Source organism: Hippocampus guttulatus, chromosome 9 (assembly GCF_054856545.1).
Source record: "Hippocampus guttulatus isolate MCC_2025c chromosome 9, RoL_Hgut_1.0, whole genome shotgun sequence".
NCBI classification, from domain to species: domain Eukaryota; kingdom Metazoa; phylum Chordata; class Actinopteri; order Syngnathiformes; family Syngnathidae; genus Hippocampus; species Hippocampus guttulatus.
Genome location: NC_141269.1, coordinates 9,257,179 through 9,269,276, shown reverse-complemented (window position 1 = coordinate 9,269,276; position 12,098 = coordinate 9,257,179). Strand labels below are relative to the sequence as shown.

The window sequence follows — 12,098 nt, the reverse complement described above, 5'->3', positions numbered from 1 at the left end:
CCTCACTCGTGCTAATGCGCTGAGTTATTCTCTGACACTTTAATTACCCCTACCCGTGAGTATGTTCAGTGCCAGTCTCCAGTCCATATTTTCTCCTTTCCATCCCTTTGTGGCTAACGTGAGTGCGTGTCTCGCTCTCTCTCTCTCTCTGTCTCACTTTCTCGATTCCTCTCACTCTCACCGCCTGCATGTTGAATCGCTTGAGTTATATTTAGCTGTTCGCTTATGGATCTCATTGCTGACTGTCAGCGAAAATGAATTGTTTCGCTTCTGTCTGTCCCTGCTTTCACTTCGTCTCCCTGACTCGTCCTCTCTCTCTCTCTCTCTCTCTCTCTCCCTCCGACAGCCCGACCACCTCACCACCCCTACCTCGCTCCCATTTCTCTCTGCAGCCTTTTCTTCACTGCCATCTTTCAAGACCTTGTCTTTGCTTTATTTCGATCTCTTTCCCTCGGTCGGCTCTCTCGCTTCATTTTTCCTTCCTCTTCCTGTCTTCATCCTGTCCTCACGCTCTCCCTTTTGCATGCCCCCACTCCCTATCAGCCCATTTGGAACTATTTGTTCAGCCTACTTCAGTGTGAGCTAACGGGCTATAGGCTCATGGTGCGCAAATAGCAACACCATCACTCACCTCAACAGGCTTAATACAACCCTCGACCGTTAAATATATTCATGAAAAAAAATCTTTCACACACACAAATATATTACCTTACTGTGACCTCACTGGCTGAAAATTGAGTGTTTAAGGACTGTTTGAACCTAAAGTACTGTGGGCGCCAAACATACTTTTGGGCAGGACTCGGTTGGTGCTGCAGTTTCATATTTTTTCCCCTATAATGTTCTTAGTTTGTCATTAATAAATAAAAAAGAACACCAGACCAGCAAAGGCCAAGGCAAAAATAAGCCTGATTTAGATCAGTACCAATTTGTAAACTTTCTTCATTTGCTTGAATTTTGTCAGTCGGATGAATACTTCTTCAATTATTTGACCCAAATTATGGTTTAGTCTTTAAACTTTATTGCTCACTTTTCATGTTCATTATTTAATATTGCTGTTCTATTGTTCTATGAGTTGTTAGAAGGATTGTTTTAATTCCTAAAAATGTGCTCGGGATGAGCTAATTGCATTTTTTAAATATATCTGATTTATGTGGAAGCCTTTAAAATATGTATTTTTGCAACTATTCTTTTTTTCAGTCTATCATAGAAATTTGTTGTAAACGCTCTTTCATTTCATTAACATTTCAGCTCTGAAAGTGACGGTATTTTTCTCCTCAGCCAACAAAATCTCTACCTCACAAAAAGGGGGGAGGAAGACCCAGAGAGGGAAGAGAAAAAGGAGGAGAATGGTGTGGATGGTGAAGTCCTGATGAAGTTGGATGCAAACGAGGAGGCAGAAGATCATCATTCTCGCACCCCTGTGTCTTGGGACCAACCTAGAAGGTCAGTGATTTCTTGATGCTACTTCATGTATCTTCCCATTAATAGACATTCATATTAATGTAACACGTTTCCTTTCTTTTTGTTTTGATTTTATTCACCTCTCTTAGCTTCTATCCTTCAACGTGTCCAGGTCGTGTTCAAAGCACATTGTAGACGAAAGGCATATTACAAATGCTCATCTCAATCTGTTCTTGTGGTATTCATGATCACATCCTGCTTGAATAAATCACATAATGTGTACTTTTGTGCGCTTTTGTGAGTCTCCCCTCAGCAGGTATGATATTCTATTTTTTCGACTTAATCCGTAAGACTCAGCCCAAGGCGGCGAATACGGAAAGCTGAAAGAGCGAAAATAAATAGCCCTGGATTAATTGTCCCTCCTGTAAATGTTCACTGTACTGTTTTGAGCCAAAATAGGCCTCTGTCAGGCAGACAGGAAAAATGCATTCACACCCTTCCCACACATGTTTGGCATTCTTGACTGTTACCTTGAAAAATGTGTGTCAAGCCTTGAAAAATACTTAAATGTTTTATAAAGTGCTGGAAAGGCGAAATTATGTTTACAGTTACTCGCTATCTGCCACCGATATTTGTTTTTAAGATGGAGTCATAAAATAAATTATTTGGGTCGGCCTATCGCGATAATTGTTAAAATAATAATGCATTGCAATAATAATGTCATTGTCATTTCCTTATAAAAGCCGATATCCCAAGCTTCATCCAACCAGGTGAAACATGGACATTCTGAAGGAAATAAACAACATCTCATTTTTCTCTATCTCTACAAATGTGTGGATGTATGTGTTACTTGGAACAGGTTTAGCTTCTATTGCTGAGTTTCCAATTTCCATGATATTACAAAACTAGAGTGCCTGAACATAAAAATGATCTTTTCCATTCATGCGCACCATTTCTTCTCCTTGGGCTATTACAAATGTGAATGTTATGGTTTGAAAAAAAAAATACTGCTCTTCAATTGTGAAAAAAAGAAGTATGTTCCTATTCATGGGGTAGAATTTGATCTCGGTAAAGGCAGATAAACTCTGGCAGGGTTCCCCGTCGTCAGTACAGCACCCTACTCTCGGTCACTGTACAATCCTGTGGCGCATGTGTGTTTTACTTGCCTTACAGGGTGCAGCTTAATCGAGCTCCAGGCCAGTCCCTTGGTGTTAGCATTATGGGAGGCAAAGGCATGGGCCAGAGGCTGAGTGGTGGCGAGATGATGAGGGGCATCTTCATCAAGTACATCAGCTCTGATAGCCCAGCAGCGCATAACAGCACCATCCAAGTTGGGGACAGGATATTGGAGGTATATGTGTGCGTGTGTGCGTGCGTGCGTGTGTGTGTGAGATGACTTGCAAGCAGAGGGACTGAAAAAAAATTGGTGTTAAAAAAAAAAAGGAGAGAGAAGCTATAGCCACAAAAGATGGAAAGGAGAAACTATGTCCTGCCACTGAATATTCCCATGGGAAGTTTTTTTATAGTCAGGCTTGCCTCGAAGCTTTGTAACCATTGAGGCGGTGGACTTTCTCACGCTTTTGAAAATGCAAATTAAAACATACAAGGTATGTTGGTCAAATGTCTTGATGTATTAATAGACATATTGTTGGATTCAGTCGAAACAACGTCTTGAAGGCACATACAGCTCTCGTGTCGGAGCGCTGTAGAATGCGTAGCAGTAATTAAAGATGTGGCCCGTATTGATTGACAGCAATGGAGTGTTTATGGTCAAAGGTGTGCGGTGTGGACCTGAGTGATGCCAGCCATGAGCAGGCGGTGGAGGCTATCCGCAGGGCTGGAGACTGTTTAGACCTGCTGGTTCAGTCCAGACAGCAGGGAACACAGGTAGGCTGCAGCTTAAACCCACCGCAAAACAGCAATACTGCTTGCTTTTATTTATGTATTAAGAATTTAGCACACATTGTGTCACAGTTGAGTCCTTTCAGAACCCGATCCATTCATTTATCATTCCCTTTCCTACCTTCCTTTCTGTCTGTCTGTCTACTCTATCTATCGAGCTAGCTAGCTACCTAGCTCGCACTCCTCTCTCTCTCTCTCTCTCTCTCTCTCTCTTTCTCTCTCTCTCTCTCTCTCTCTCCCTCTCTCTTTCTCTCTCTCTCTCCCTGACCCAGCCATCCACTACACAACCAAACTGGACAGGCCATCTGATATAATTATGCTTGTGTTTTGTTTTTATTTTTTTCCATAGTCCTCTTTGCTTTTCAACCATGAAAGAGCAACTCCAACCTTGCCATCCAACTCACACAACAGCCAGGTAAAAACTAATTTTGTCAGTGCTGTGATGTTTGCCGCGTCTTAAAGATTTGAGGGTGGAGGGGGAAAAAGTTTGGAAAAGAGCTATTTTTATCTGCTTCTCAATCATAACTTTTCAAGGCAGGCCATGATGTAATATTTCTTCTCCCACATTTTTGTTGGACTGTGGTGTATCGGGGCCGCTGTATATAGTGAGTCATTCACTCCTACGTGGCATTTCTTAGAAATGAAGATGCTTTGGCGGTATTTTTTTATTTTTATTTTTTTTAATGGTGATGATGGATTTAGAGCTGGCATCTATGTGTCTCCCCTCATGATCATAGGAAGTGCAGCATCTTACTGGTTTGTTCCTTAGTCTCCCCCCTACAAACCCGTTTACTCCTACTCCATTTAAGGTTAGTACCTTGTTTCGTTGTGTGCATCCTTGTGGATAATCAGGATACTAAATAAAAGCAGCTCTGCATTAGCATCTGTGCCAAGCCAATTTTCCCCAAATTTTAATTAACGTACATATTTGTGGATAGAGCCCGTGTTGTTCAAAGTCCCTCATAGCTACCTTGTTTGTTCGAACCCTTTGTTTTCACTCTTTGATGGAGATTCATAACACGCTAGAATAAACAGTGTGCTCTTTTGAAGTAAGTTTGCATGCATTTGTAAACGGTGTTCAAAAAATGATGCATGATTTTGGCCATCTTTCATGTTATTTATAGCCCGCGTTGAAATAGCACGCATTAATGCATCGCGGGCGTCAGTTTTTCTCCCACAAGCATTCTGAACAGGCCTCAGGAGTAGTCCAACTCATGCCGCAAGGATCCCCCGGGGCATCTCCAACAACCTGCTCAATAATGCAAAACCTCTCCCAAGGTGCCTCAGCAGACTTCCAATCGAGCAGGTCGGCGAAGCCCTGTGACTGTGAAGACACCAAGCATTGCAGCCTCTGATGATCAGGACGACACTGGCAAAAGTAAGCAAACTTTACTAAGACCTTCTTCAAAAGGTTTACGGAACTAGAATTTAACACACACACACGCATGACATGAACAGAAGTATTGGGACACATAGAGTTTGTACACGCGAATATTAAAGACTATTAAGAGAGTAGTAGATTCAAATTTATTAAGAAACTTTTCAGATGGAACCAGCATTCCTGGAATATTTAAATATGATTGTGCAAATCAAAATGAAGGCGATACTCCGGCCTTTTACATTTGTATTTGTAAATGTTGCATGCATTTTAAAATGGAAACAAAAATGGAACATAAAAAACATCCACAGAGTTGCACATCAATACTTTGGTTGAATACAAACAAAACTAAATACTTGTACCCTTACTTAACTCTTCTCAAGCATCAAAATGTTTTGTTTTGTTTTAATTTCGGAGAGAACGCAAGCAGCTACAGTAAAATCAGGAAAACAAGACACTGTGCTCAAGAACAACAATAAATACTATATAGTCTGTAAAATTTGAACATATGAACGTGTTCTAAAAAACAAAAACAAAAACAAAGGACTAAAAATAAATGATCCACATTATATTGCATTCTTCTTGATGAAATGCTCCCAAACTTTCAACGCTCCGTTGCTAGGTACCCATACCTCTTCCATGTGTGTCAACGACAGACACCGGCGGAGGCAGTTTTGAGAATAAACATCAATTATTAAATTAATTGTTGACAATTTACATCAACGTAATCATGACTAGTTGACTAATCTTGGCAGTCCTAGTCAGTCTTGTGGCCCATTTTCAAATGTTCTCTTGATGCGAGTTATCCCTTTGACCAAGGATTGAAACAGCAACTCCTTTTGAATGTTTGAATCAATGACCCCAAGCAACAATCACGCACTTAGTGAAACCTTGTCAATTGTATTCATTAAAACATCATAAAGCCTCAATAAATCCACAAATAAATGACCGTCCCCTCTCCTGTGTCTCGTATGTACGTGACTATGATTACACTGATGAAGTGGACATGCACATCTCTCACGCACACATTTGTCATCCTGGATATGTGCACTCGGTATTGAACACAGTCATCCCTCAGCATTCTGACAGCGCGTCTGACATCATCCCCTCCAGACAAATTGCTGCAACACACACCCACGCAAGCCCCTCTGGAGTGTGCTGCTTGCCCTCCACATGAAGTGTCACTCATTACCTTCAGCATGCTTTACTTTTTGAGGTTCACCTTATCGTCTACTCTTCTCCTCACAATCACTTTTTTTTTTTTTTTTTTTGCCAACACTGTCTCTCCACTTTTCAGAAAAGATGCTGCAGCGTTATGGCACCCTGTCAGGGAAGCTTCATATGATTGAGTTGGAGAAGTGCACGGCAGAACAGCGTTTGGGAATCCGCCTTGCAGGGAATAAGGATGGCTTCAGGGCCCGCATGAGCGTCTACGTGGCGGATATAGACCCTCGAGGACCTGCCGGCTTAGATGGGCGAATACGGGTCGGGGATGAGTTACTAGAGGTAAGAAGGACATGGAATGGGGATGGTGGGATGAAAAAGAGAGCAAACACTAAGGTGGAAAACGTATCTATTCCAGGACTCTGGTCAAAGTTTGATTTGTTTGGCTTTTCGGTTTCATGAGATGCAGTGATGCTGCCGTCTTGTACGTACTGTAGTCTTGTAAGACAGCAATCCATCTTTTGCATCAAACAAACAAAAAGCAAAGTGCGTAAGAACAATTCCACAAAAGCTCTGAATTGACGCTTTGTCAGATTGTACGTGATATGCAGGCATCTCGTGTGATGTCATGAAATGAAGAAAGAAACACAAAAGAATTGTTCACAACATTTCAGATTTGTAGAAGTGTTTCCACTGCACAGGTTTCAAAGATGAGAGCAGCAAAAATGGAAACAGCATTTCATGAAGAAAAATGACCTCTTGAAGGATTGCTAGTGCCATTTGGAATTCTTGCAGTGACGGATGAAGGAACAGGGAGGAGTTGGGGACAAATGTGTAGGAAGGGAATGATCGACAGGAAACAGGAGAAGATGACAGGAATCAGATTCATGTGGTGATGGATGGGATAAAGTACACCACTGGCTGTTTTGATTGATAGATCAACGGTCAGATCTTGTATGGACGCAGTCATCAGAGCGCCTCCACCATCATCGATAATACTCCCTCTAAAGTCAAGATCATTCTCATCAGGTGACACCACACAAAGCCTTTCTTAGCCACATACAGGATAAATTCCAACGACCACATGAGATTGTACTGTATGTTGTTTCCACAGAAATAAATCAGCGACCGAAATGCCCCAGAGCTGCTGCACAATGGTGGGTGATGACACTCAAAGCAGCCAGACTGACTCGGAAGCTCATAAACAAATCTCTACAGATGTCCAGAACATCATCCAGGTATTTTTTCAAACACAATATATTCCATCAGCATTTCTTTAATATAACCAGAATATAAACCATTCAGCACTTCATAGACCAGTAGCAAAAATCTAAAATGTATCCTACAGCTGACTATGTGCCAGAGTAAAGCTTTTAGGACAGAAGCCAGATTTTGTGAAATGCTTGTCAACTGTAAAAACCATGGCAATAAAAGGGTTCCTCCCAAAATAGCTCACTACTTGTAACTAGAACCTTAATGGCACCACCTAACCCGTGGACCTGTAGCATTCAGTGGATCCATCAGTCGGTAAAGAGCTCTTTTCAACCTGGGAGCCACCATATTTCTAAGTGAGCCAAACAAAACAAAAATGGGACTGCAGAGAAAACCTAATCGCATTTGTTTGTGGCATTGCACATCACTATATCCATTTCCATATTTACATTATGTAAACATCACACTGGGAAGGAAAATCATTACCTTAGTCCAGACCTCAGGGACCTTATTGCTGGCTGCTGCTGTGACCGAGGGGGGTGGGCAGGGGTGGGGGTTGGGTTCTCTTAAATGAATTGAGGATGGAGGGGGAGGTGAAATGAATAAAGGAGAAAAAACAATAGGGAAGTTCAAAACAGAAAAAAAATTGTGAATTTTAAATGCCCAATAGAGTTTAACCTCAGTTCAGCTTAATATTTATCCAATTCATTTATTAATTAAACCAGTTGCACACATAGTTCCATCAGGTTATTATTATTATTTTTTGCTTAAATTAAGCTATAATCACCATTTATTAAATAGACAGACTGTGCAGTACTCAAACACCACTTCATCCATGAATGAACATTTAATTAGTGTTTGAAAAATGCCCTTTTCTATTCCAGTGTGAACACTCTCAGGATGAAAAGCTCACACGTTGTGAGCCGGGCCCCCTCTCAGGTCCCACGTCAGTGACCTCGGACCTCACAAATGAACAAATATTCCCACAGACACAACAGTCTTGTTGGAAGACGCTTTCATTGCTATATCCATAATTTATCTTGCTGTAAGGTGTCCCAATATAATAGAATACAATAATGAGGGCCATGTCTGCGCATAATGTATGCATCAGTAAAGGTTCTTAAAATGAGTTTTCTCCCTTGCTATTTCCGGTCCTAATTCTACTCGATTAACCTTGAGTTTGTGCTTGCCATCCCCCACTCATGATGTCGTCATACACTAATAAGCTTTCATGTTGGGCCCAAGGCTACAGCTATTGAGATATTTGGCCAGAGGGTGTTTGAATTTTAATCCCGCTCCTGTGTGACATCAATTCCCGTATATGTTACTTGTCTTCAGCACTTAGCTCTGTTTGCAGGACAACACCGAAAAGGTTGGGGACAGTGTCAAAGCAGTGAATGACGAGCCAGGGACTCACTTGAAGGTGGCGAAGGTACAAAGCTTCGCTCATCGGAGGATTTCATCAGGCGTATTTAATTATTGACAGCTTACTCTGCTTCTCATACACGAGGCCACTGTCAAAGGGTCTATCAGCTGCCCTGAGGCTGCCTCAGCCGCTTCAGCCTCCTTGTCAAAGCCTCATCAAGTACCATCGCCCCTTCTGGACTGCTCCACCACCATGGCCCTGAGCGCGAAGCAGACCACTCCTAAGGAGCGTTGTGATTGCCGTGCATCCACTTCAGCGTCTGACCCTCTTAACTGTCCCGTTGTGGCTGGCAAAGAAACCGCCATAGAGATTTTTAAGGGAAACTTGGGCCTGGGTCTCAGCATTGTTGGAGGATGTGACACTCTGCTGGTGAGAGTGATAATTAATAATTGAGTTGTCACCTCTTTTAAAGTGTTCTTTTTTTTCCTCCTGAATAGGAGACACTGATGTCTGCCTTTAAGCACCTCTAACTGCAATCAAGTTCTAAATGTATTTTTCTAATATTATCCACTAGGGGTCAGTAATAATCCATGAGGTGAATGATGGAGGAGCAGCGCAGAGAGATCGAAGACTGCAGGCTGGGGACCAGATCTTCGAGGTAACATCAACAATTATTTGCGACACTTGAAAGTCAGTCAAATTAATAGAAACTGTGCCTCAAAAACATCCAATTGACTTAATTCCACAAAATTTGTTTGACTCATGCAGAGTAATGCACATTATTAGTGGCAAGTCTTAGAAAGTACACAGAAGTGTGTCTATTGTTGATATTTTGACATTTTGTATTATTAATTGCACCTATATTTCCATCCATCCATCCATCCATTTTCCGAACCGCTTGATCCTCACTAGGGTCGCGGGGGGTGCTGGAGCCTATCCCAGCCGTCTTCGGGCAGTAGGCGGGGACACCCTGAATCAGTTGCCAGCCAATCGCAGGGCACACAGAGACGAACAACCATTCACGCCCACACTCACACCTAGGGACAATTTAGAGCGTCCAATCAGCCTGCCATGCATGTTTTTGGAATGTGGGAGGAAACCGGAGCACCCGGAGAAAACCCACGCAGGCCCCGGGAGAACATGCAAACTCCACACAGGGAGGCCGGAGCTGGAATTGAACCCGGTACCTCTGCACCGTGAAGCCGACGTGCTAACCACTGGACTACCGGGCCGCCTGCACCTATATTTATTGTATTTAAAACAACCACAAAGCTGCCATTTAGTCTACTAGCTTAATTCCAACACTAAATAGCATCAATGTTTTGGTGGTGTAACATGTGAACGCAAAGAGTGCATTTAGACAGAAAGAATAGTAGTACTCACAGTCATATATTCTTGATCTTCTGCAAAGAATGGCTCATACTACCATTCTTATTAACTGAGAGGAGTTGAGATGGCTCAATGACTTCTGATATCACAGTATGTTTTGATAAAGTACAATCATATGGCGTTCGACATTCATCATTAAAATACGTTTGGGATACATTGGAAATTAATTTCAATGAGATTCTTGGATTATTGGAAAGTTGAGTGTTTTTTACTTCAGCTTCGTGGTCACTGAACGAATTAAATTTATATATCAAAGTATCTAAAGGCACCTTTGCACTTTGGTAGTGAATGCGAGTTTTAAAAAATCCACAGTGCCATCGTCCCTCTGTAATGTCTGTCTCCCTTTGCTTCAGGTTAACGGGATTGACCTGAGGCAGGCCACTCACGACGAGGCCATTAGTGTACTGAGACTCACCACCCAACGCGTTGAGCTGCGTGTCTTCAGGCCCCAGGCGGCCTACAGGGAGGAGGACCTGTGGGATGTTTTCAGTCTTGTCTTGAGGCCACATCCTGTCAAGGGCCTTGGCTTCACCACTGTGGGTAAAAGGTACAGGATGCCGAACAGTATCACACTGCCACAATAAACTTTAAACGATGTGTATGTCGACCATGGTCAATTTTTTCATAATAATTCAGTACCATTCAAAAGCCAGTGAACAGTTTCACTTCAGCTGTTACTCTACTGAAATCTCAGATTTTGTTGAAAAAACAAGGTACGACTTTCAGAAAGACTATTATAAAAAAACGGAAGGATACCTAATTGGGTACATTGTGGTGATTGACGACCACACGTCTCCAGTAGAAACTGTGCTTCTTTATGATATTTGAACCTGATTTCTTGTCTGAAGTAGTTTCTCACCTTTGACGGGGACTTTATTGATCCATGAAGGCAGGTGGAGGAAGTTTTCATGTTGATGCTTTCAGTTGATGGATGAGGTTATTTTTTTTTTATGTTGTGAATTTCCCGATGATGTCTCATATGATGTGATGAATGATGGCTCTGACCTAGGAAAAGGATTGATAAAGGTGTCATCATGTGGAATTGATCAGTGCCTGTCAGCGCGTAGCCTCACTTTCTACTTTCTACTGTACTGTTCTCTTGTTTCCTTTACCTTTCTATATTACACAGTATGGTAGATAACTATTTAGTAATAACAGTTTATTGAAATGTTAACAATTACATGTTGATTTTAGAAAACTATGCTGGTCTACTGTTGCGACGTGAACATCAGATCACATTTGATGACTAATTTAAACCCATGTCATTTCAAACGGTTCACATACTTGTTCTTGCAATGATTTTTGAAGAATTTTTTGAACTGCCCTTTCCAATGATGCGGTGAAGTTATTTTGTTATGAATTATAACGTCACGAATACTGGGAACATAGATATTGACGTGAATTGTGTACCTGATATTGTGGCTACTAACGTGTATTAGCATAGGCCCACAATATATGTATAAGGACATAACGAAATCACACAGTTGCAGCATCCTCTAATAACCATAGCAGTGCAAGAGGCAGCTCATATTCACACTGCATCACTGACATGTGATAAATTATACTTAATGAGTGCTAATTTTTTATGGTTCTTCCTGTACTATAAGTGTGACGTGATGCAAAACAGCCGGCTTTCAGGTCCCGTCGTGTGTTCTCTTTACGTGCGACAGACACAGCGTTGACCTCTGTTTTCTTCCAACAGTAATGACACCGGCATCTTTGTGTCAGATATCATCAAAGGAGGCGTAACGGATTTGGATGGCAGGTTGATGCTAGGTGACCAGATTCTGTCAATCAACGGCGAGGACATCCGTGCAGAATCACAAGACCTTGCCGAGAGGCTTCTGCAGGTAAGGCAGATTTCAATTTGCACGTGAGATTACCCCTGAGTCAAAACCATACTTTTTGTTTGTTTGATGTCACAGAATTGCTGTGGTGTGTTTCACCTGGAGGTGGCTCGTTTTAAAGCCGGGTTGCCATACCCTGAACAGAACCAGGTAAACTGTTTGCTAACCCAACTTCCGTGATTCTTATTGAATGAAACCAGTTGTGTTATTAGGTCATCGAATTATTCTAAATCAACTTTCTAATTTGAAATATACCTGCTGTTTTCGCATTAAACTCATGCAATATTTTAACAATGTTGCTTTGTGAATGTAGGAGTACTTTAAGTTGTGCTTTATCCAGAGTGAAGACTCAGACTGTTCCACCCTGACACCCTCAAGCAGTTCCACTGCTTGTGTCGGCCAACAGAGGGAGGCAGAACACAGAGCAGCGACCCACAGT

At 41.9% G+C, this 12,098-nt stretch overlaps 1 protein-coding gene across 6 annotated transcripts in view; it reads left to right on the top strand.

The window, feature by feature from the left end:
- The window catches only part of LOC147200219 (multiple PDZ domain protein), a 40,919-nt gene that overhangs the window by 24,462 nt on the left and 4,359 nt on the right, over positions 1–12,098 (top strand). For 3 of the 6 annotated variants that reach the window (XR_015101823.1, XM_086119955.1, XM_086119951.1), the window contains 16 exons: positions 1,279–1,443; positions 2,575–2,752; positions 3,178–3,288; positions 3,653–3,718; positions 4,041–4,112; positions 4,582–4,681; positions 5,979–6,187; positions 6,783–6,874; positions 6,960–7,083; positions 8,415–8,489; positions 8,568–8,852; positions 8,998–9,081; positions 10,166–10,359; positions 11,515–11,662; positions 11,738–11,809; positions 11,973–12,096. Coding sequence is in view for 4 of the 6 variants with exons in the window: in XM_086119955.1 (XP_085976081.1) it covers positions 1,279–1,443; positions 2,575–2,752; positions 3,178–3,288; positions 3,653–3,718; positions 4,041–4,112; positions 4,582–4,681; positions 5,979–6,187; positions 6,783–6,874; positions 6,960–7,083; positions 8,415–8,489; positions 8,568–8,852; positions 8,998–9,081; positions 10,166–10,359; positions 11,515–11,662; positions 11,738–11,809; positions 11,973–12,096 (2,099 nt within the window). In the remaining 2 variants the exon portion in view is untranslated. The remainder of the gene's footprint in view (positions 1–1,278; positions 1,444–2,574; positions 2,753–3,177; positions 3,289–3,652; positions 3,719–4,040; positions 4,113–4,581; positions 4,682–5,978; positions 6,188–6,782; positions 6,875–6,959; positions 7,084–8,414; positions 8,490–8,567; positions 8,853–8,997; positions 9,082–10,165; positions 10,360–11,514; positions 11,663–11,737; positions 11,810–11,972; positions 12,097–12,098) is intronic. The other 3 variants (XR_015101824.1, XM_086119952.1, XM_086119954.1) reach the window with 2 other exon arrangements.